Below are 25,147 nucleotides of genomic sequence, written 5' to 3'. Positions count from 1 at the left end.
AGCACTGCTGGAAGGTTGAAGTTGTGGTAGTTACTGAACCATAGTGGAATGTTTGACAATATCATCATTACTGTAGCACTGCTGGAAGGTTGAAGTTGTGGTAGTTACTGAACCATAGTGGAATGTTTGACAGTATCATCATTACTGTAACACTGCTGGAAGGTTGATGTTGTGGTAGTTACTGAACCATAGTGGAATGTTTGACAATATCATCACTCAACTGAAGTCTCCCAGTTCAGGGTGACACATTTCATTACTTAATGTGTATAACCCGTCCTGTTAGATAATAACATAAAACAGGAGGAGACTGTAGCAGGCCTGTGGCCCCATTCTAGGCAGGTTCAACTCACACTCATGTACTTTTAAGGCTACACAAGGTTCTGGCTTCAATAACACTACCTGGCAGTTCTACTCGTCTATAACCCAGCTTTCCTATATAATTTTTCAATCTAAATTTGTTCAACTTGAACACATTGATGTGACTTTCGTCTTGTTTAGATATTTTAATATATTAATATTTCCTCATCGGGTGTTGATACTGAGGTCAATTTTTCTGTTAGTGTGAGGGTAAGTAAGTAAGTAAGTAAGTAAGCAAGTAAGTAAGTAAGTAAGTTTATTCAGGTATACACAGATACAGTTACATAGAATTATCATACATAGCAGCATATGTGTAGAGAACCTGGGATAACCCAAAAAAGTCAGACTGAGTGACTTATTTCCATTGAGGGAGAGTGTGAAGGCAGGTGTGAGGGAGTGTGTGAAGGCAGGTGTGAGGGAGAGTGTGAAGGCAGGTGTGAGGGAGTGTGTGAAGGCAGGTGTGAGGGAGTGTGTGAAGGCAGGTGTGAGGGAGAGTGTGAAGGCAGGTGTGAGGGAGAGTGTGAAGGCAGGTGTGAGGGAGAGTGTGAAGGCAGGTGTGAGGGAGAGGGTGAAGGCAGGTGTGAGGGAGTGTGTGAAGGCAGGTGTGAGGGAGAGTGTGAATGCAGGTGTGAGGGAGAGTGTGAAGGCAGGTGTGAGGGAGTGTGTGAAGGCAGGTGTGAGGGAGTGTGTGAATGCAGGTGTGAGGGAGAGTGTGAAGGCAGGTGTGAGGGAGTGTGTGAAGGCAGGTGTGAGGGAGTGTGTGAAGGCAGGTGTGAGGGAGTGTGTGAAGGCAGGTGTGAGGGAGTGTGTGAAGGCAGGTGTGAGGGAGTGTGTGAAGGCAGGTGTGAGGGAGTGTGTGAAGGCAGGTGTGAGGGAGTGTGTGAAGGCAGGTGTGAGGGAGTGTGTGAAGGCAGGTGTGAGGGAGTGTGTGAAGGCAGGTGTGAGGGAGTGTGTGAAGGCAGGTGTGAGGGAGTGTGTGAAGGCAGGTGTGAGGGAGTGTGTGAAGGCAGGTGTGAGGGAGTGTGTGAAGGCAGGTGTGAGGGAGTGTGTGAAGGCAGGTGTGAGGGAGAGTGTGAAGGCAGGTGTGAGGGAGTGTGTGAAGGCAGGTGTGAGGGAGTGTGTGAAGGCAGGTGTGAGGGAGTGTGTGAAGGCAGGTGTGAGGGAGTGTGTGAAGGCAGGTGTGAGGGAGTGTGTGAAGGCAGGTGTGAGGGAGTGTGTGAAGGCAGGTGTGAGAGAGTGTGTGAAGGCAGGTGTGAGGGAGTGTGTGAAGGCAGGTGTGAGGGAGTGTGTGAAGGCAGGGGTGAGGGAGTGTGTGAAGGCAGGTGTGAGTGAGTGTGTGAAGGCAGGTGTGAGGGAGTGTGTGAAGGCAGGTGTGAGGGAGTGTGTGAAGGCAGGTGTGAGGGAGTGTGTGAAGGCAGGTGTGAGGGAGTGTGTGAAGGCAGGTGTGAGGGAGTGTGTGAAGGCAGGTGTGAGGGAGTGTGTGAAGGCAGGTGTGAGGGAGAGTGTGAAGGCAGGTGTGAGGGACTCTGTGAAGGCACGTGTGAGGGAGTGTGTGAAGGCAGGTGTGAGGGAGTGTGTGAAGGCAGGTGTGAGGGAGTGTGTGAAGGCAGGTGTGAGGGAGTGTGTGAAGGCAGGTGTGAGGGAGTGTGTGAAGGCAGGTGTGAGGGAGTGTGTGAAGGCAGGTGTGAGAGAGTGTGTGAAGGCAGGTGTGAGGGAGTGTGTGAAGGCAGGTGTGAGGGAGAGTGTGAAGGCAGGTGTGAGGGAGTGTGTGAAGGCAGGTGTGAGGGAGTGTGTGAAGGCAGGTGTGAGGGAGAGTGTGAAGGCAGGTGTGAGGGAGAGTGTGAAGGCAGGTGTGAGGGAGTGTGTGAAGGCAGGTGTGAGGGAGAGTGTGAAGGCAGGTGTGAGGGAGAGTGTGAAGGCAGGTGTGAGGGAGAGGGTGAAGGCAGGTGTGAGGGAGTGTGTGAAGGCAGGTGTGAGGGAGAGTGTGAATGCAGGTGTGAGGGAGAGTGTGAAGGCAGGTGTGAGGGAGTGTGTGAATGCAGGTGTGAGGGAGAGTGTGAATGCAGGTGTGAGGGAGAGTGTGAAGGCAGGTGTGAGGGAGTGTGTGAAGGCAGGTGTGAGGGAGAGTGTGAAGGCAGGTGTGAGGGAGTGTGTGAAGGCAGGTGTGAGGGAGAGGGTGAAGGCAGGTGTGAGGGAGTGTGTGAAGGCAGGTGTGAGGGAGTGTGTGAAGGCAGGTGTGAGGGAGTGTGTGAAGGCAGGTGTGAGGGAGAGTGTGAAGGCAGGTGTGAGGGAGTGTGTGAAGGCAGGTGTGAGGGAGTGTGTGAAGGCAGGTGTGAGGGAGAGTGTGAATGCAGGTGTGAGGGAGAGTGTGAAGGCAGGTGTGAGGGAGAGTGTGAAGGCAGGTGTGAGGGAGTGTGTGAAGGCAGGTGTGAGGGAGAGGGTGAAGGCAGGTGTGAGGGAGTGTGTGAAGGCAGGTGTGAGGGAGTGTGTGAAGGCAGGTGTGAGGGAGAGTGTGAAGGCAGGTGTGAGGGAGTGTGTGAAGGCAGGTGTGAGGGAGTGTGTGAAGGCAGGTGTGAGGGAGAGTGTGAAGGCAGGTGTGAGGGAGTGTGTGAAGGCAGGTGTGAGGGAGAGTGTGAAGGCAGGTGTGAGGGAGTGTGTGAAGGCAGGTGTGAGGGAGAGTGTGAAGGCAGGTGTGAGGGAGTGTGTGAAGGCAGGTGTGAGGGAGTGTGTGAAGGCAGGTGTGAGGGAGTGTGTGAAGGCAGGTGTGAGGGAGAGTGTGAAGGCAGGTGTGAGGGAGAGTGTGAAGGCAGGTGTGAGGGAGAGTGTGAAGGCAGGTGTGAGGGAGTGTGTGAAGGCAGGTGTGAGGGAGAGTGTGAAGGCAGGTGTGAGGGAGTGTGTGAAGGCAGGTGTGAGGGAGTGTGTGAAGGCAGGTGTGAGGGAGAGTGTGAAGGCAGGTGTGAGGGAGTGTGTGAAGGCAGGTGTGAGGGAGTGTGTGAAGGCAGGTGTGAGGGAGTGTGTGAAGGCAGGTGTGAGGGAGTGTGTGAAGGCAGGTGTGAGGGAGTGTGTGAAGGCAGGTGTGAGGGAGAGTGTGAAGGCAGGTGTGAGGGAGAGTGTGAAGGCAGGTGTGAGGGAGAGTGTGAAGGCAGGTGTGAGGGAGTGTGTGAAGGCAGGTGTGAGGGAGAGTGTGAAGGCAGGTGTGAGGGAGAGTGTGAAGGCAGGTGTGAGGGAGTGTGTGAAGGCAGGTGTGAGGGAGTGTGTGAAGGCAGGTGTGAGGGAGTGTGTGAAGGCAGGTGTGAGGGAGAGTGTGAAGGCAGGTGTGAGGGAGTGTGTGAAGGCAGGTGTGAGGGAGTGTGTGAAGGCAGGTGTGAGGGAGTGTGTGAAGGCAGGTGTGAGGGAGAGTGTGAAGGCAGGTGTGAGGGAGTGTGTGAAGGCAGGTGTGAGGGAGTGTGTGAAGGCAGGTGTGAGGGAGTGTGTGAAGGCAGGTGTGAGGGAGTGTGTGAAGGCAGGTGTGAGGGAGTGTGTGAAGGCAGGTGTGAGGGAGTGTGTGAAGGCAGGTGTGAGGGAGTGTGTGAAGGCAGGTGTGAGGGAAGTGGCTTTTAGTGTCACAAATCAGTCATTCAAGTTGACCAAGCACCAGACAAACCTGGCCCAGGACCAGTGGGCAGCCAGCAGCAACAACCTGGTTGACTAAGCAAGCACCAGACAAGCCTGGCCTATGGCTGGGCTCCGGGAGTAGAAAAACTCAGAAGTCATCAAAGGTAAATGTGTATTTATTACCAGTCACTCAGGATCAGTCACTCAGGATCAGTCACTCAGGATCAGTCACTCAGGATCAGTCACTCAGGATCAGTCACTCAGGATCAGTCACTCAGACCAGTCATTCAGGGTCAGTCACTCAGACCAGTCACTCAAACCAGTCACTTAGGACCAGTCACTCAGGATCAATCACTCAGGATCAGTAACTCAGGATCAGTCACTCAGGATAAGTCACTCAGGATAAGTCACTCAAACCAGTCACTCAGGATCAGTCACTCAGGATCAGTCACTCAGGATAAGTCACTCAAACCAGTCACTTAGGACCAGTCACTCAGGATCAATCACTCAGGATCAATCACTCAGGATCAGTCACTCAAACCAGTCACTCAGGATCAATCACTCAGGATCAGTCACTCAGGATCAATCACTCAGGATCAATCACTCAGGATCAATCACTCAGACCAGTCACTCAGACCAGTCACTCAGACCAGTCACTCAGGACCAGTCACTCAGGACCAGTCACTCAGGACCAGTCACTCAGGACCAGTCACTCAGGTATTACCCTCCACTCAGTGTCATGTTTCTAACACTGATTCACTTGTCTTCTAACTAGTTTATTTATGTAACAAGTCTCCCAAGGATCACATTTCATGTACAGATTAATTTTTTCTGTCTTTCTGTACAGATTCCAACAATACATACATCAAAACTTAATATATCAATGTATATAGTGTATATAATCACATTCCTGAAGGTGATACGATACAAATATTGTATTTTTGTATGCAAAACATTCACAGATAATCTGCGCTTGAAGACAATTAGATATGTATTGGTCCTTAACGGACCATTGTCAAGTCACAGTCAAGATAAGATAAGATTTCGTTCGGATTTTTAACCCTGGAGGGTTAGCCACCCAGGATAACCCAAGAAAGTCAGTGCGTCATCGAGGACTGTCTAACTTATTTCCATTGTGGTCCTCAATCTTGTCCCCCAGGATGCGACCCACACCAGTCGACTAACACCCAGGTACCTATTTGCTGCTAGGTGAACAGGACAACAGGTGTAAGGAAACATGTCGAAATGTTTCCACCCGCCGGGAATCGAACCCGGGCCCTCCGTGTGTGAAGCGGGAGCTTTAGCCACCAGGCCACCGGGCCACAGTCGAGTGAGAAATAGCAGAGAAAACCAGAAGACAAGTTTGGAGAGTAGTAGTAGCAGTAGTAGTAATAATAGTAGTACAGTGGACCCCCGCTTAACGATCACCTCCCAATGCAACCAATTATGTAAGTGTATTTTTGTAAGTGCGTTTGTATGTGTATGTTATGGGGGTCTGAAATGGACTAATCTACTTCACAATATTCCTTATGGGAACAAATTCGGTCAGTACTGGCACCTGAACATACTTCTGGAATGAAAAAATATCGTTAACCGGGGGTCCACTGTACATAGTAAGGTTGGTGGTGAATTGTTCCAGCCACAGTATTGAATTATTATTCAATAATAATAGTAGTAGTAATAATAACTTTCTTTTCTGTAGTATACAGGTAATGTAGTTTACATGTAATATTGTTAGGTACAAGAGAGACACTAGCATAGTTATAACAGTGTTTTCTAGCAACACTGTATGAGGCAGACAGCAACCATCCTCCTGATGTGGTACTGTCCTCCTGATGTGGTACTGTCCTCCTGACGTGGTACTGTCCTCCTGATGTGGTACTGTCCTCCTGACGTGGTACTGTCCTCCTGACGTGGTACTGTCCTCCTGACGTGGTACTGTCCTCCTGACGTGGTACTGTCCTCCTGACGTGGTACTGTCCTCCTGACGTGGTACTGTCCTCCTGACGTGGTACTGTCCTCCTGACGTGGTACTGTCCTCCTGACGTGGTACTGTCCTCCTGACGTGGTACTGTCCTCCTGACGTGGTACTATCCTCCTGTCATACAAAGTGTTAGAAACCTCTTAAATGTTTTGCACTCTGGCAGGATTGTTGATTTTTCTGTCTCGTCAACATGTAAGCTGACAGGTAAATCTTACAAACATCTACTTACATTCACTACACACTTAACTGTATTTGCCTTTGTGTTCAGTAATAAACATTACTCTTAAAATACACCTTCCAGCTTTATATCAGTTTTATATTATTATTATTATTATAATCAAGGGGAAGCGCTAAACCCGGAGGATTATACAGCGCCTGGGGGGGGGGGGGGATGTGGAAGGCATTCAGGCTTAATTCGGGGAACTGGAGCACAGATCCAATTCCCTAAATCAAGAGCCCCTGACCAACATCAAGGAACGTTCCTTGAGGGGTATCAGTTTTATAGCATCTGGATACGCTTTCAAACTATAAAACTTAAATTTTTAAATTATTTTCATTTTTGTTTTAACTTTTTTGGGGCCTGATGACGAAGTCTTAGTCATTCTGTAAAGATTTGTCAACCATTTTCCCATTCTGGGGAGGATTTCAATATTTGTCATTAAAATAGTACCTGGCATATTGAAGCAAATTCTTGGGCGGCTTTGAGAACAGGTTGGACACATAGGTGGGTGGGAATGGTTGGTTTTGAGAAGGACCTGCCTTGTATGGGCCAGTAGGCCTACTTCAGTGCTCTTCCATTCTTATGTATGTTTTGATACAATAAAATATTTAAAACTGTTGTACTACATCTCTTGACCCGAGACTGCTGGTGACCTCACGGATATGTAACCAAGTTGTTGTATCAACATATATATTACCATATGTTTTAACAGATATATTACTGTATGTTATTCAACAGATATCTAATATATTGTATTAACAGATACATTACTATATGATATGATTCAATAGATATCTAACAGATACTGTATCAACAGATATACAGTGGACCCCCGCATAACGATGGCATCGCATAGCGATTTTTCCGCATAACGATTACTTTTATCGCAAAATTTTTGCCCCGCATACCGATTAAAAACCCGCATACCGATTTTCGTCCGAGACGCGTCCAATGTGCCCTCACATGTGCCGGCCGTCCCATTGTTTACCAGCCAGCCTCCGCGGTAACATCCAAGCATACACTCGGAATATTTCGTATTATTACAGTGTTTTCGGTGGTGTTTCTGGAAAATAAGTGACCATGGGCCCCAAGAAAGCTTCTAGTGCCAACCCTGTGGTAAAAAGGGTGAGAATTAGTATGGAAATTAAGAAAGATTTTGAAGGGTTTGGGGCTAACCCTGAGAAGCCTATGCCAGTTGTGGAATCCATTGTGCCTACTTCAAAGATTAAGGAAATGTGTGCAGAGTGGTTTGAACTGCAAACCTTTATAGATGAAAATCACCCTGACACAGCTGTTGCAAGCCGTGCTTGTGACTATTTCAATGACAATGTTATGGCCCATTTTAGGAAAGTCTTGAAGAAACGGGAGGTACAGAGCTCTATGGACAGATTTGTTGTGCGACAGAGGTCCAGTGACTCTGAAGCTGGTCCTAGTGGCATTAAAAGAAGAAGGGAAGTAACCCCAGAAAAGGACTTGCTACCTCAAGTCCTAATGGAAGGGGATTCCCCTTCTAAACAGTAAGAAGATAATGCTCTCCCCTCCTCCCATCCCATCAATCATCACCAGATCTTCAATAAAAGTAAGTGTCATGTAATTGTGCATGCCTTTTTCAGTTTGTGTGTATTAAAATTAACATTTCATGTGGTAAAAAAAATTTTTTTTCATACTTTTGGGCGTCTTGCACGGATTAATTTTATTTCCATTATTTCTTATGGGGAAAATTAATTCGCATAACGATTATTTCGCATAACGATGAGCCCTCTTGCACGGATTAAAATCGTTAACCGGGGGTCCACTGTATTACAATATATTTCAACAGACGTCTAACCTGAGATGTTATTTCCACAGATGACTTCAGCATGGAGAGTGATATCATTCTTCTTGGTAGTGTTTGTCTTACCTACACTGCTCATCTCCCTACCACTGTATGCCAGATATCACCTCTACCACACCAGACATATGCACATGACAGAGACTGACACCAGGGCTCTCAACCACGCTGTCAACTCCTTCTGGTGTCAAGTATGTTGTCAGTCATGTTGTCATGCCTTCCTGGTTTGGCATATGTTTTCAGTTATTGTAGGTGCTCCTTGATTTATGATACGGTTACATTCCAGTGACCCCATCGTAAGTCAAAAATATTGTAAGTTGAATGTGAATACAGCTTCTCCTCACTTAACGACATAGTTCCATTCCTAAGACCACGTCAGTAAACAAATTTGTCACTAAGCAAGGAGTATATTATAATGGTAGTGGGTTTGTGTCAACCATCTTTGATATTGTTTTAATGTCACCTTTGTACCATTTATAGTATTTTTAGTATACTATTTTTAAATGTTTATACAGTAGTGTACTCTATATTGTAATGACCAGAATAGAAGAAATCAGCTCTAATACATGTATACATTATTTAGGTATTCATACTGGTCACAGAGCCCATCATAAGCCCGAGTCGTCGGTAAACGAGTACGTCGCTAAGTGAGGAGAGGCTGTATATGAATAAATAACGTATTTTCTGGCATATAAGGTGCACGAGTATATAAGATGTTGTTTCCAAATAGCTGCAACATGATGTTAGTAAACGACTGCTGAAGTGTAACACAAAGCCTACCCTTGACCCTGACCTTGAGCATATAAGACAGGCTGAGTTTCTAAGACTTTTTGTGGGGAAAATAGAGCACCTTTATGCCAGAAAATGCTGCAAGTAAATAAATAATTACTGCCACTGAATAAGTAAATGAACAAATAATTACTGTAACTAAATACCAGTATTGAAAAGTAAATAAATGAATACAAGTTTATCCTATCAATAAATGTACAGTACAAAAAAAAGTTTTACAGATAAAAAAAAAAGGCACAATACCGTGACTGGAACAATACACAAATAACTCGCACATAGAAGAGAGGAGCTTACGATGACGTTTTGGTTCGACTTGGACCATTTACAAAGTCAAACTAACAGGAAGGAGAGAAGGAGGGAGTATATATGGGCCAGCAGACAATGACGGGAGCAAGAGAGGTAGTGGTGGAGGTAGTAGTAGTAGTTACAGTTTTATTGCACCATCGTAAAGTTGAAATATCAAGTCAAACTATCGTAGAGAGAGGAGCAACTGTGGTTATAACAAGCCTGATCCAGGACTCAGCTGGGGGTCTACCATCTTTCTTAATAATTATAATAATACATAATATATAATAGTGTATAAATATATATTTATTATAGCACTGTATGGCCCATAGGAGTTTACTGTTGTTTTAATACAGTTATACTATAAATGATATAGCTATGTACTGTATTATAATTTATTACTCCAAGCATTAATTAATTAATAAGACACAAGTGGACCCTCGACTAACGATCAGCTCCCAACTCGACCAGTTATGTAAGTGTATTTTTGTAAGTGCTTTCGTACGTGAATTTTTGGGGGTCTGAAACGGACTAATCTATTTCACAATATTCCTTATGGGAACAAATTCGGTCGGTAACGGCACCCGAACAGACGTCTGAAATGAAATAATATCGTTAGTCGAGGGTCCACTGTACTAATATAATTTACATAAGTATTGTAGTAGTCACCTATTTGTGGTTGCAAGGGTTGATTCACAGCTGCTGGCCCCACAATGGTGCGATGTGTTTGTCGAGGTAATGTTGCAGTGCAGTAAGGTAGTGTTGCATATTACAGGGTCAGCGTGTGACAAGCAACGGTACCTTGGATGCCTTCTTGGTGTCAGGTCTACCGCAGGTGCAACAGCAACACCGCCGCCATGTCACCCTCAAGAGGACTCTAACTCTGCAACATGATGATATAGAGTACTGGGGAGTCTACCTGCTCCAGGGATCTACCTTCGCTCTATCTTCTTCGGCCAGGTGAGGTACTAACTTAGGTAGAATGTTAGGGGTTGGTGGTCTTCAGTCTACCTGTGATCCTCGGAGTCTACACATGGTACCTTTGTTGATGGATAAGACTCCTGTGCAACACTTAGGTATGTTTATTGATGAATAAAACACATGTGTAACACTTGTTTTATTCATCAACAAAGATACCCAAGTGCAACACTTGGGTATTTTTATTTGACAGAAGAAGCCTGCTGCACAGGCAAAATATTTCAGTAATAATACCCAAGTGTTGCCCGTGAATCTTATTCAATTTATTAAATCTTGAAAAATCCAAAACAGTTTTAATGTATGTTGTGGGTATAGATAGGTATTGATTCATACATTGACACACTTGACCAGGCAGGACTTGGGTGCTGATACAGAGTAGATAGAACAAGTGGTATATATATCACAGGAGGTCAGGTAAATAGGTTAAAGTGGAATAATGTAAGTGGAGTTGATAGCATGTGTCCAGAGGGTGAGCCATTAAGCTTACAGTGCTCTCTGGTGCCACTTATTGTCTTATGGCTGTCACTCTTAATAATAATCTTTATTTCTACAAGTACATATACAGACCTAACTGATATCAGTGACATACTACTATATAGAAAGCTGCTTGTTATGCAGAGCATTTTGGGAAAATTAGGTCCTTGTCCCAGGATGCGACCCACACCAGTTGACTAACTCCTAGGTACCCATTTTACTGATGGGTGAACATAGAAAACCGGTGTAAAGAATCATGCCCAGTTTCTACCCGTGCTGGGAAGTGAACACAGACCCTCGCTGTGTGAAGCGAGAGCTTTAGAGATGAGGCCACGCGGGGCACTATGATGGAGTCTTGTGTGGGAAGGTTGTTTAGCAGCGGCAGGTGGGAAATAGTAAACCTCAAATTTTGTACAAACAATGTTTTTTTTTTTTTTTTTTATTATCACACCGGCCGATTCCCACCAAGGCAGGGTGGCCCGAAAAAGAAAAACTTTCACCATCATTCACTCCATCACTGTCTTGCCAGAAGGGTGCTTTACACTACAGTTTTTAAACTGCAACATTAACACCCCTCCTTCAGAGTGCAGGCACTGTACTTCCCATCTCCAGGACTCAAGTCCGGCCTGCCGGTTTCCCTGAATCCCTTCATAAATGTTACTTTGCTCACACTCCAACAGCACGTCAAGTATTAAAAAACCATTTGTCTCCATTCACTCCTATCAAACACGCTCACGCATGCCTGCTGGAAGTCCAAGCCCCTCGCACACAAAACCTCCTTTACCCCCTCCCTCCAACCCTTCCTAGGCCGACCCCTACCCCGCCTTCCTTCCACTACAAACTGATACACTCTTGAAGTCATTCTGTTTCGCTCCATTCTCTCTACATGTCCGAACCACCTCAACAACCCTTCCTCAGCCCTCTGGACAACAGTTTTGGTAATCCCGCACCTCCTCCTAACTTCCAAACTACGAATTCTCTGCATTATATTCACACCACACATTGCCCTCAGACATGACATCTCCACTGCCTCCAGCCTTCTCCTCGCTGCAACATTCATCACCCACGCTTCACACCCATATAAGAGCGTTGGTAAAACTATACTCTCATACATTCCCCTCTTTGCCTCCAAGGACAAAGTTCTTTGTCTCCACAGACTCCTAAGTGCACCACTCACTCTTTTTCCCTCATCAATTCTATGATTCACCTCATCTTTCATAGACCCATCCGCTGACACGTCCACTCCCAAATATCTGAATACGTTCACCTCCTCCATACTCTCTCCCTCCAATCTGATATTCAATCTTTCATCACCTAATCTTTTTGTTATCCTCAAACAATGTATCATGTGGAAATAAATTTGATTGACTGCCAGAGTATTTCTGGCAAACTTAAACCTGACTTGCATCTAGAAGGACTTAAGTACGTTAACTTTATATAAAGTATACAAGACATTAATGATATTCATAATAAGAAAGATTTGATGAATATGAATCAGATAAAATCAAAGTACATGGGAAAACAAACACTTAGATTATACTATACAGTGGACCCTCACCTAACAAACGCATCGCATAACGTTAAATTTGCCTAACGATACATTTTAACACTAACATTTTGCCTCGGCTAACACTAAAAAAACTTGCCTAACAATATTCGTTCTCGGGTACCAATTAATATCGTTAGATGAGGGTCCACTGTATTTAGATTTCAATTATCTTTCTTTCAACACACCGGCCGTATCCCACCGAGGCGGGGCGGCCCAAAAGCAAAAATGAAAGTTTCTCCTTTTACATTTAGTAATATATAGAGGAGAAGGGGTTACTAGCCCCTTGCTCCCGGCATTTTTAATTATATCAAAGTAAAAATTCTAAAGAAAAAAATTAAAAGGGTGAAACTAGTTACTTAAATTGTTACAAAATGTGATGAGATATTAAAAATAAAAAGGCACAATACCATAGCTAAAACTTACAACATTTTGGTCCAACTTGGACTATTAACTAGTCACTCAGTGTGACTAGTTAATAGTCCGACTTGGACTGTTAACTAATCACACAGTGTAACTAGTTAATGGTCCGACTTGGACTGTTAACTAGTCACTCAGTGTGACTAGTTAATGGTCTGACTTGGACCATTAACTGGCTCACTATAAGCCAAAAACAATCTCTGTATTTGTTCCAGCTCCGATATTTCTTCTGCTTTGAACAGGGCCGTCAACACTGAGCAATATTCTAAGTGAGGGAGCACTAGCAATTTGAAGAGTGTCACCATCGGCATTATTTCCCTTGTTTTGAAAGCTCTCAGTACCTACCCCATCATCTTCCTGGCTGGTGCGACCTTCATTTTTTATTATTTTTTTTTCAACAAGTCGGCCGTCTCCCACCGAGGCAGGGTGACCCAAAAAGAAAGAAAAAATCCCCAAAAAGAAAATACTTTCATCATCATTCAACACTTTCACCTCACTCACACATAATCGCTGTTTTTTCAGAGGTGCTCAGAATACAACAGCTTAGAAGTATATGCGTATAAAGATACACAACATATCCCTCCAAACTGCTAATATCTTGAAACCCCTCCTTTAGAGTGCAGGCATTGTACTTCCCATTTCCAGGACTCAAGTCTGGCTATATAAAATAACCGGTTTCCCTGAATCCCTTCACTAAGTATTACCCTGCTCACACTCCAACAGCTCGTCAGGTCCCAAATAGCATTCGTCTCCATTCACTCCTATCTAACACGCTCATGCACGCTTGCTGGAAGTCCAAGCCCCTCGCCCACAAAACCTACTTTACCACCTCCCTCCAACTTTTTTGAGGATGACCCCTACCCCGCCTTCCTTTCCCTACAGATTTAAACACTCTCCATGTCATTCTACTTTGATCCATTCTCTCTAAATGACCAAACCACCTCAACAACCCCTCTTCAGCCCTCTGACTAATATTTTTATTAACTCCACACCTTCTCCTAATTTCCACACTCTGAATTTTCTGCATAAAATTTATACCACACATTGCCCTTAGACAGGACATCTCCACTGCCTCCAACCGTCTCCTCGCTGCAGCATTTACAACCCAAGCTTCACACCCATATAAGAGTGTTGGTACTACTATACTTTCATACATTTCCTTCTTTGCCTCCATAGATAACATTTTTTTTGCCTCCACATATACCTCAACGCACCACTCGCCTTTTTTTCTTCATCAATTCTATGATTAACCTCATCCTTCATAAATCCATCCGCCGACACGTCAACTCCCAAATATCTGAAAACATTCACTTCTTCCATACTCCTCCCCAATTTGATATCCAATTTTTCTTTATCTAAATCATTTGATACCCTCATCACCTTACTCTCTTCTTGTTATCTTGTTATGGTCTTTAAAAGAAAGGTCAGCTGACATAATTATTCCCAGGTCTTTTACGTGTTCCTTACATTCTATTTGGTGACCCACTTGAGTTTTGTATATAGTGTTCCTTTTGAGTTCTTCATTCTTTCCATACCCAAGCAGCTGGAACTTATCACCATTGAATGTAATGTCATGTTCTCCACTGCCCACTGGTAAACCCTGCTTATGTCTTCCTGTACTTTTTCAGTCTCCTCTACCGTAGTGACGTTCATGTTTGTTTTAGTGTATTCTGCAAATGATGATAGAAAAGTGTGCCGGGTGTTTTTATCTATATCTGCTATGAGGATAAAAAACAGCAGAGGTGCCAGGACAGTGCCTTGGGGCACTGAGCTTTTGACCTCGCTGATGCTGGATCTTGCCCTGTTTACTACAACTTTTTGTGTTCTGTGTGTTAGGAACCTGAAAATCCATCTGCCTACCTTCCCCATAATGCCCATGAACCTCATTTTGTGCACTATCACTCCATAATTGCATTTGTCAAACGCCTTCGCAAAATCTGTGTAAATCACATCTGCGTTTTGGTCATCTTCCAATGCCTCCGTAATTCTGTCATAATGGTTCAGCAGCTGTGACAGGCATGATCGTCCTGCTCAAAAACCATGCTGGTTCAGGTTATGCTGGTTGTGCTGGTCCATGAAATTTGTCATCTGCCATCTCATCACTCTTTTGAAGAGTTTTATGATGTGAGAAGTTAGGGCTACTTGTCTGTAAATTTTAGCTAATGCTCTACTACCTCCCTTATGCAAAGGAGCTATGTCTGCACTCTTTAAGGCCTCCAGTATTTCACCTAGATCTAAGCTCTTCCTCCAAAGAATGCTGAGTGCTCATACTAATGGTACTTCACACTTTATAAACACAGCATTCCATGAATCTGGTCCAGGTGCTGAGTGAGTGGGCATGTTGATCATTTCTTTTTCAAAATCTACGGGATTTGCACTAATGTCAGTTAGTTGATCTGCGCGGCCTTCTTCTGGAGTGAAAAATAATTCAGCATTTTCTACCTTGCTGTCAGTTAGTGGGTTGCTGAACACCGACTCATACTGTTCTTTTAGGATTTCACTCGTCTCCTGTTCATTGTCAGTATACAAATCTCCTCTCAGTAGTGGTCCAATTCTACAAGTAGTTCTTAGCTTGGATTTTGCATAGGAATAGAAATATTTTGGGTTTCTTACGATGTCCTGCATGGCCCTCTGTTCCCTTTGTACTTCCTCTGCTAGGTATGACATCCTAAGTTTTTGCTCTGGTTCACTGATCTCTTGTCTAAGCCTATCTTTCCTCTGCTGAAGCATATTTGTGTTTTTAAGCATTTCAGTAACCCATTTTCTTCTTCTGTACCATCTCCTATGCTCTTTCTATATCTGATCTCCTTCTGGGTTTCCTCAATGGTTCATGCTTCATACATACCTTGTATGCTTCTCTATTCAGCTTCTCTAGGCACTGGTGGGGATTTAGGGTGTTCATGTCTGCTTCCCAGGATATGTCTGATAGCTCTTGGTTTATTTTTTTCCAATCAATTCTATGGTTGTTAAAATTAAACTTACTGAACATCCCGTCTCTTAACATTAGTGATGCAGTTTCCTAACCCTGAGTTAATACTCGTTTGAATTTCTATAATGTGATTAGAGTATATTGTCTTTGTAACTGTTATGTCTCTGATTAGTTCCTTGTTGTTTTTGAATATCAAATCCAGAGTATTTTCATATCTAGTGGGATCAGTTATCTGTTGGTTTAATGAGTACTTTTCACAAAGCCTCATTAGTTCCCTGGTACGTGCCTGTTGAGCCAGGGTGCTTCCCGGAGATATTTCTGGTATAACGTTGTGTTGTGCCATGTTCCATTTTACATAAGGGAGATTAAAATCTCCAAGGAGTAAAATATTTGGTGTGGGATTTTCTAGCCTATCCACATAGCTATCTATCCTCATTAGCTGATCTGTGAATTCCTCAGCAGTTGCTGATGGTGGTTTGTATACAGTGGACCCCCGGTTAACGATATTTTTTCACTCCAGAAGTATGTTCAGGTGCCAGTACTGACCGAATTTGTTCCCATAAGGAATATTGTGAAGTAGATTAGTCCATTTCAGACCCTCAAACATACACGTGCAAACGCACTTACATAAATACACTTACATAATTGGTCGCATTCGGAGGTGATTGTTATGTGGGGGTCCACTGTACTAGGATGATTACCAAATTCCTATTTTCACTTTAATGCCGAGGATTTTTACTATATCATTCACCGAGGCCAGCACTTCTGTGCAACAGAAAATATCCTTTACATAGATTCCTACTCCTCCCTGTGACCTATTAATTCTATACATGTTATAGTCTTCTATGTATGTATATATAAAAGTATTCATTAATTCAAAATAATAATTTTAATACAAATTACAATAAGAACAGAGCTATCTGATTGTTATTATAATCATAACTAAGTAAGTGCTAAACCCTCAAGGGTCATACTATCTGAATTCACACAAAATACGAGTAGATAGTTTACCTGGAGTTTACCTTGAGAGGGTTTCAGGAGTAAACACCCTCACGGCCCAGTCTGAGACCAGGCCTCATGGTGGATCAGGTTCTGATCAACCAGGCTGTTACTGCTGGCCACACACAAGCTAATGTACAAACCACAGCCCAGTTGATCAGGTACTGACCAGTGCCTGTCCAGTGCCTTCCTGAAGACAGCCAGGGGTCTATTGGTAATTCCCCTGACATATGCTGGAAGGCAGTTGAACAGTCTTGGGCCCCGGACACTTATTGTGTTGTCTCAGTGTACTCGTGGTGCCTAAGTACACATATACTATATGTGTACCTAGTACACACACTACATATATGTGTACCTAGTACACACACACTACATATGTGTGTACTTAGTACACACACACTACATATGTGTGTACTTTAGTATGCGTACACTTGGTCTCGATTAGTGTGAGGTTGAATACTGCAAATTTTGATTTAGTGCAAAATTAATTAATGCTAGTTCCCCCAAACTCTTCAAATCATGTGCAAAGCTTACAATTTGAATAGTGCAAATTCAAACGATGCAACCACTCACAGGATTTATTATTCGCACTAATTGAGACCTGGCTGTAAAATAGTTGGAGGAAAGTTGGAAGAATAATAGGGACAATACTGGATGAAAGACACCGTTTCAGGATGTTTTGTATAATAAATTATTCTCTGTGTCACATTAAGATAAGGAAGTGCTTTTTAACAGTAGCTTTGATGCCCTCAGCTAAGACACACTGCAGTAGCTTTGATATACTCAGCTAAGACACACTGCAGTAGCTTTGATATACTCAGCTAAGACACACTGCAGTAGCTTTGATGCCCTCAGCTAAGACACACTGCAGTAGCTTTGATATACTCAGCTAAGACACACTGCAGTAGCTTTGATATACTCAGCTAAGACACACTGCAGTAGCTTTGATATACTCAGCTAAGACACACTGCAGTAGCTTTGATATACTCAGCTAAGACACACTGCAGTAGCTTTGATGCTCTCAGCTAAGACACACTGCAGTAGCTTTGATGCTCTCAGCTAAGACACACTGCAGTAGCTTTGATGCTCTCAACTAAGACACACTGCAGTAGCTTTGATGCTCTCAGCTAAGACACACTGCAGTAGCTTTGATATACTCAGCTAAGACACACTGCAGTAGCTTTGATATACTCAGCTAAGACACACTGCAGTAGCTTTGATGCTCTCAGCTAAGACACACTGCAGTAGCTTTGATATACTCAGCTAAGACACACTGCAGTAGCTTTGATGCTCTCAGCTAAGACACACTGCAGTAGCTTTGATGCTCTCAGCTAAGACACACTGCAGTAGCTTTGATATACTCAGCTAAGACACACTGCAGTAGCTTTGATATACTCAGCTAAGACACACTGCAGTAGCTTTGATATACTCAGCTAAGACACACTGCAGTAGCTTTGATATACTCAGCTGAGACACACTGCAGTAGCTTTGATATACTCAGCTAAGACACTGCAGTAGCTTTGCTATACTCAGCTAAGACATACTGCAGTAGCTTTGATATACTCAGCTAAGACACACTGCAGTAGCTTTGATACCCTCAGCTAAGACACACTGCAGTAGCTTTGATATACTCAGCTAAGACACACTGCAGTAGCTTTGATATACTCAGCTAAGACACACTGCAGTAGCTTTGATATACTCAGCTAAGACACACTGCAGTAGCTTTGATATACTCAGCTAAGACACACTGCAGTAGCTTTGATACCCTCAGCTAAGACACACACCACTAAGCAAAATCTCTTGTTACCTACTACATACTTGTAGACGCTTCCCATAATTGCGTTTCCCATGTTCGTACATTTTCCTCTAATATGGCTGTACCTTTAATCATCAATGTTAATATAAGCTTGAACAATATACAAATAACCTGCACATGGGAGAAACTTATGCTGATGTTTCAGTCCAACTTAAACCATTAACAGTGACTGGTTAATGGTACAAGTTGGACTGAAACACCATCATACATTTCATTCTCGTATGTGCAGGTTATTTGTGAACCGGTTGAACCTGTTGAATGCTGTACTTGTTCTCCCAGGTGTTACTTGTGTTATGTTCCACATGAACTTTGCTTCACTTTATACAGTACCTGCTTCACTTTATACAGTACCTGCTTCACTTTATACAGTACCTGCTTCACTTTATACAGTACCTGCTTCACTTTATACAGTACTTGCTTCACTTTATACAGTACCTGCTTCACTTTATACAGTACCTGCTTCACTTTATACAGTACCTGCTTCACTTTATACAGTACTTGCTTCACTTTATACAGTACCTGCTTCACTTTATACAGTACTTGCTTCACTTTATACAGTACTTGCTTCACTTTATACAGTACCTGCTTCACTTTATACAGTACCTGCTTCACTTTATACAGTACTTGCTTCACTTTATACAGTACTTGCTTCACTTTATACAGTACCTGCATCACTTTATACAGTACCTGCATCACTTTATACAGTACTTGCTTCACTTTATACAGTACTTGCTTCACTTTATACAGTACCTGCTTCACTTTATACAGTACTTGCTTCACTTTATACAGTACTTGCTTCACTTTATACAGTACTTGCTTCACTTTATACAGTATTTGCTTTATACTGTTGCTCAAGTCAGTAATATTGCTACATGTTATTTTTTAATTAAAATCTTAGTTAGTAATTAACCCACAATTTGCGTGAGCGTGTTTGATAGGAGTGAATGGAGACAAATGGTTTTTAATACTTGACGTGCTGTTGGAGTGTGAGCAAAGTAACATTTATGAAGGGGTTCAGGGAAACCGGCAGGCCGGACTTGAGTCCTGGAGATGGGAAGTACAGTGCCTGCACTCTGAAGGAGGGGTGTTAATGTTGCAGTTTAAAAACTGTAGTGTAAAGCACCCTTCTGGCAAGACAGTGATGGAGTGAATGATGGTGAAAGTTTTTCTTTTTCGGGCCACCCTGCCTTGGTGGGAATCGGCCAGTGTGATAATAAATAAAAAATAATAATAATTTGGAGAGGAAACTAAAGGTTTCAATCCATCTTGGACTATTATCAAGTCACAGGCGAGGAAAAAACAAAGCTAGGTGGAAATATAGGAGACAGCTTGAGTTGTATCTCTCTCTCTCTCTAACTTCTGGCTCTGCTACTTTTCTCTCTCTCTCTTTGTTTGATCATGATGAAAATGAAGCAAATTGTTATTATCTTAAATTTCCTCTGTGTTGTGTTGTGAATAATACAGAAATAATCCAGATTTTGAAAGACACTCGCCATAAGTTTCCTCAGTGTGGATTATTTTTTAATTGTTCCAGCTATGGTACTGTGACTTGTTTTTTACATGATAATATGTTATACACTGTTGTGTCTTTGTTAAAACAAGTTAACTGAGAGTTACATACTGCTGTATCTTTGTAAAGACAAGTTAGTTAATGAGAGTTTTGTTTCAGATGGCCTGGCGGTGTATTGCTTGTCGTTCAGGGAGAAGACAACCTCCGTAAATGTTTCTACCGGGAGGATCGGGTACAGAATGAGCTGAACGGTGGCACCGAACCTCTGAAGAATGTCTACAAGAGTCCACCTGATGTGGAGGAGGGGGACCTGGCAGTTATGTCGGAACAACGTCACTGGGACGACGATGTTGGAGGTGAGGTATTTGATGATGATGAAATGAAACATGAAGTGAAAGATATGGGTCACCTTCAAGAAGATGGCAGTGAAGGTGATGTTACAACAGTTGCTTCCAACGATGGTAAAATCAAGCATCATAAATATGATATCCTTGACCAAATAGATGGTGTGAATAAAATGAAAAAAAATAAAAAGAAGACCAGGAAAGGAAAGGACCAAAGTAAGATGGGTGACCCTGGCACCTCTACCAGGTCTCAGGGTCGTGAACGAGCTCGTCGCAGCTCTCCTCTAGTGCCCGACTTCACAAAGCTCAACAGTTCTCCCCAGAAACCATCCACTAACAACATGGAATACTTACACAAGTTTAATGACACACTGGATGTAGTGACTGGAAACTCATCATTTTCTAGCAGTGAAGAGTTCCTACAGCAGTGCCGTGATGCTATCCTCACTGTGGATCTCTCTCCCTACATTGACTGGGAAATGCGTATTTCTAATATGAATACAACCAATCATGATTTTTGGAGGTTTAATGTCAATACTTCTGACTATTACTACTTCATATTTACATCTGACAACTCTATTGAGCTCAACCACTTGGGGTTCAATTTAGAGCTGGAGCGAGCAATCTACGATGTCAGCTCTCCCCTGGAAACCTGTCGTAATTCCACCGAGTGCGTGTTTTCTCTAGCTTTCACGCAGACTGAAGCAGTGGTTGTGGAAGTTCCAGCAGAAGAGAACTTGCTTGAGCTTCACTCCTATGAGGTGACCACCACCTGCCAGCCACGTGTACCAGTTTATATGGTGTTTATCCTCCTTGTTCCCTTCATCATCCTCATCTTTGCCTTCCAGTGAGGTGTCTATGGTAGGTGCCAGTCAGAGGCATTTGTAAAATCTAAAATTCTCAATGTATTACAAAGGTGATTTACTCTTTGTGGCAGTGAGAGAATTTCTGCTTAAAATAACCACTGAGACATGCACAGAGAAACTCAGTCTGGTGCAGGGTAAGAGCAACTCTTGCCCCTTTTGTCCCTCTGTTTCCAGAAGGATACACAGAGGGTGAGGTTATGACCTAAAGCAAGCAGGTAGCAGGTGATCCAAGAGTTGACAGATATTAAGAGGAACTCGTGCTGGAAATGTGACATTTAACCCACGCTTATACTAGTCATAGCATCCCAAAAGACCATCGGCAGGTATTCGGTCATGCTTCTGTGATCAATACAATGATTAGCTGAAGATGGCTTAGAAACTTGCTGAAAGAGTGCATTAATAATGTTTTTCCTTGTATGCAAAACCAAGATGTTATCCCAAAACAATTGCAAATTTAATGGACCGAGGTCTTTTCTCATGGGGGAAACATCAGTTTGTGTGAGGAGGAGAGGAACAGTATTACCACTGTAAGCCTTGTACTCTGTGAGGACACTTAAGAGTGTGTGGGGACTGTTATGCCAGTGTAAATCTGGTACCTTGAGGACATATCAGTGTAAAAAATGAAGTCACAACACTGTGATTGGAACAATACATAAATAACCCACACACAGGAGAAAGAAACTTAGGACAGCATTTCAGTCCAACTAGTTAATGGTCCAAGGTGGACTCAAACATCATCATAAATTTCTTTGTCGTATGTGCGGATTATTTGTGTACGTACTAATGTGTTGAAGGGGACATTTTATCAAGGTGTTTTTTTTAATCTACATTACTAAACTGTATGTACATTTAGGGTTTTATTGACACTATTTATCCGGACTTAGCAACGTATCCATGGATGTTAATGATTATTGTTATTTTTAAAAGGAGCAAAGTACATGGAAATATTTTAATTTGTCTGTACTTATGATGTTAACCTTGTCTTAATGTGGTGTTCCCTTAATTGTTTTGCTGTGAGCAGAGTTGAAGCCTATGGCATGCTGAGAACTTAGGCCTATAATACATGTTTGAACCTGTTCATTTCAATTGAAGTTCTTACCTATGTATGTATATAATTCAGATTTCTTCTTTATGTGGATGTTAGAGAGTTCTGTAGCAGTGCCCGCAGTACTGGCAGCGTCCGCAGTACTGGCAGTGTCCGCAGTACTGGCAGTGCCCGCAGTACTGGCAGTGCCCGCAGTACTGGCAGTGCCCGCAGTACTGGCAGTGCCTGCAGTACTGGCAGTGCCTGCAGTACTGGCAGTGCCTGCAGTACTGGCAGTGCCCACAGTACTGGCAGTGCCTGCAGTACTGGCAGTGCCCGCAGTACTGGCAGTGCCCGCAGTACTGGCAGTGCCCGCAGTACTGGCAGTGCCCGCAGTACTGGCAGTGCCCGCAGTACTGGCAGTGCCCGCAGTACTGGCAGTGCCTGCAGTACTGGCAGTGCCTGCAGTACTGGCAGTGCCCGCAGTACTGGCAGTGCCTGCAGTACTGGCAGTGCCCGCAGTACTGGCAGTGCCTGCAGTACTGGCAGTGCCCGCAGTACTGGCAGTGCCTGCAGTACTGGCAGTGCCCGCAGTACTGGCAGTGCCTGCAGTACTGGCAGTGCCCGCAGTACTGGCAGTGCCTGCAGTACTGGCAGTGCCTGCAGTACTGGCAGTGTCCGCAGTACTGGCAGTGCCTGCAGTACTGCCAGTGTCTGCAGTACTGGCAGTGCCTGCAGTACTGGCAGTGCCTGCAGTACTGGCAGTGCCCACAGTACTGCCAGTGCCCACAGTACTGGCAGTGATGATCAAGCCATTAATAACAACACTACATCAATCCCTCACAATAGTGACTTATACATCTATATTCACATTCCTCTGACAGTATTATTTAAAGTCAGGCTTTAAAGTGCATTTTTAATGTGATAATTTTTATTCATAAGATTTTTATGCCAAACATCCCCAAAAGTGTATTAAGAATTATCAGTAACTTGGTGTGCTGTATGACCCATGTGGGTTTAGTGACTCTGTGACTATAATGATAATTGTTTCTATATAAGTATTATTGGTAACTCATTGTTGACCAAATGTTTCCAGTGATAAATGTACAGACAGGTCTCGGTGTGAATAATGAATACCTCGGAGTTGCATCATTCTAGTCACAGGCGCCTCTCGACTTACGATGGTTATGTTGTGATGAACCCATCGTAAGTCCAATGTGAATGTGATATGCTAAATAAATAAGTACAGTGGTCCCTCAATAATCGTCCGGCCTGAAAGTCGTCCATTTCGGAAATAGTCCCGTTATTTCGTCTAAACATTGGCTCGCAAATGGTCCGTTAACTCGCTAATCGTCCTTCGTCCGGGACATGTACTCATGCTCTGAGCCGCCTGGGCCTGCCTTCCCAGCCAGTGTGCCATTGTTTACCAGTGAGTGACAGTCCCCTCACATGCTCCTACGAAATATTTCATAATATTCCATTGATTTTAGTGCTTGCAAGTGCTAAATAAGCTACCATGGCTCCAAAGAAAGCTTCTAATGCCAGCCCTTTGGTAAAGAATGTGAGAAACACATATGATTTATGAAAAAGTTTGTAGAAAAATACAAAGGTGGTGGTGGTAGAGTGGAAGCAGTTGTGATAGTGGTTGATGGTGGTAGTGATGGTGGTAGAAGGTAGTAGTGATGGTAACAGTTGTAATAGTGGTAGAAGGTCGTATGATGGTGGTAGAGGGTTCCTTCTTTAGTGATTCAGCGATTCTACCAACTCCTCCAATGTTGTTGGAGTTATATAGGGCTACAGAAAACACCGGCGCCTCAGCTGCTGCTTCACCACCATTATGGACGGCTTACTCTCAGTGGCCCTTATATACCCAACAACAACACAACACAACACTTCTCGTGACATACGTAATGACTTATTTTATTCATTCTAGAGTATATTCCATGTTTCTATGTTATTAATATTGTTTATTATGTCATATTAGTTGAATTGTGACACATAAATAAGCAGTAGAGTTGATATTAGTGTCATATTCTTCAACAATAAACTTGCCATCTCTCCCTCACACACACAAGTCTCCAATAAGAACATAAGAAAGGAGGAACACTGCAATAAGCCTGCTGGCCCATACTAGGCCAGTCCTTCACAAATCCAACCGACTAACAGAACAAATGCTACCCAAGCAATAAGCTCAGGTGCAAGTCCGACTCAAATCCAACCCCTCTCACTCGTGTATTTATCCAACCTAAATTTGAAACTACCCAATGTTTTAGCTTCGATCACTCTACTAGGCAGACCGTTCCACTCATCAACTACCCCTATTACCAATGTTCATTTATACATTTTATTAGTGCTTTACATTTATTTGGCATTTATTTCTGCATTTTTTTGTTTTCAACAAGTCGGCCGTCTCCCACCGAGGCAGGGTGACCCACCGAGGCAGGGTGACCCAAAAAAGAAAAAATCCCCAAAAAGAAAATACTTTCATCATCATTCAACACTTTCACCACACTCACACATTATCACTGTTTTTGCAGAGGTGCTCAGAATACAACAGTTTAGAAGCATATAAGTATAAAGATACACAACATATCCCTCCAAACTGCCAATATCCCAAACTCCTCCTTGAAAGTGCAGGCATTGTACTTCCCATTTCCAGGACTCAAGTCTGACTATATGAAAATACCCGGTTTCCCTGAATCCCTTCACTAAGTATTACCCTGCTCACACTCCAACAGATCGTCAGGTCCCAGGTACCATTCGTCTCCATTCACTCCTATCTAACACGCTCACACACACTTGCTGGAAGTCCAAGCCCCTCGCCCACAAAACCTCCTTTACCCCCTCTCTCCAACCCTTTCGAGGACGACTCCTACCCCGCCTTCCTTCCCCTATAGATTTATATGCTTTCCATGTCATTCTACTTTGATCCATTCTCTCTAAATGACCAAACCACCTCAACAACCCCTCTTCTGCCCTCTGACTAATTCTTTTATTAACTCCACACCTTTTCCTAATTTCCACACTCCGAATTTTCTGCATAATATTTACACCACACATTGCCCTTAAACAGGACATCTCCACTGCCTCCAACCGTCTCCTCGTTGCTGCATGTAAATCTATATTTATGCTAGGGAAGTGACCCCTGAAGTGACCTAGAGTCCTTATGGAGGGGGATTCC

The 25,147-nt window shown here is 43.5% G+C and overlaps 1 protein-coding gene across 7 annotated transcripts in view; it reads left to right on the top strand.

Moving 5' to 3' along the window:
• Positions 1-24,400, top strand: part of LOC128704570 (uncharacterized) — a 382,531-nt gene extending 358,131 nt beyond the window's left edge. For all 7 annotated transcript variants that reach the window (XM_070079768.1, XM_070079764.1, XM_070079765.1 and 4 more), the window contains 3 exons: positions 8,004-8,177; positions 9,836-10,020; positions 19,892-24,400. In XM_070079768.1, the coding sequence (XP_069935869.1) occupies positions 8,004-8,177; positions 9,836-10,020; positions 19,892-20,927 (1,395 nt within the window). In that variant the 3' untranslated portion in view covers positions 20,928-24,400. The remainder of the gene's footprint in view (positions 1-8,003; positions 8,178-9,835; positions 10,021-19,891) is intronic.
• The last annotated feature ends 747 nt before the right edge of the window (positions 24,401-25,147 follow it).

This window comes from Cherax quadricarinatus, unplaced genomic scaffold, assembly GCF_038502225.1.
Source record: "Cherax quadricarinatus isolate ZL_2023a unplaced genomic scaffold, ASM3850222v1 Contig15, whole genome shotgun sequence".
Lineage (NCBI taxonomy): Eukaryota > Metazoa > Arthropoda > Malacostraca > Decapoda > Parastacidae > Cherax > Cherax quadricarinatus.
This window is presented reverse-complemented; position numbering and strand designations above follow the sequence as displayed.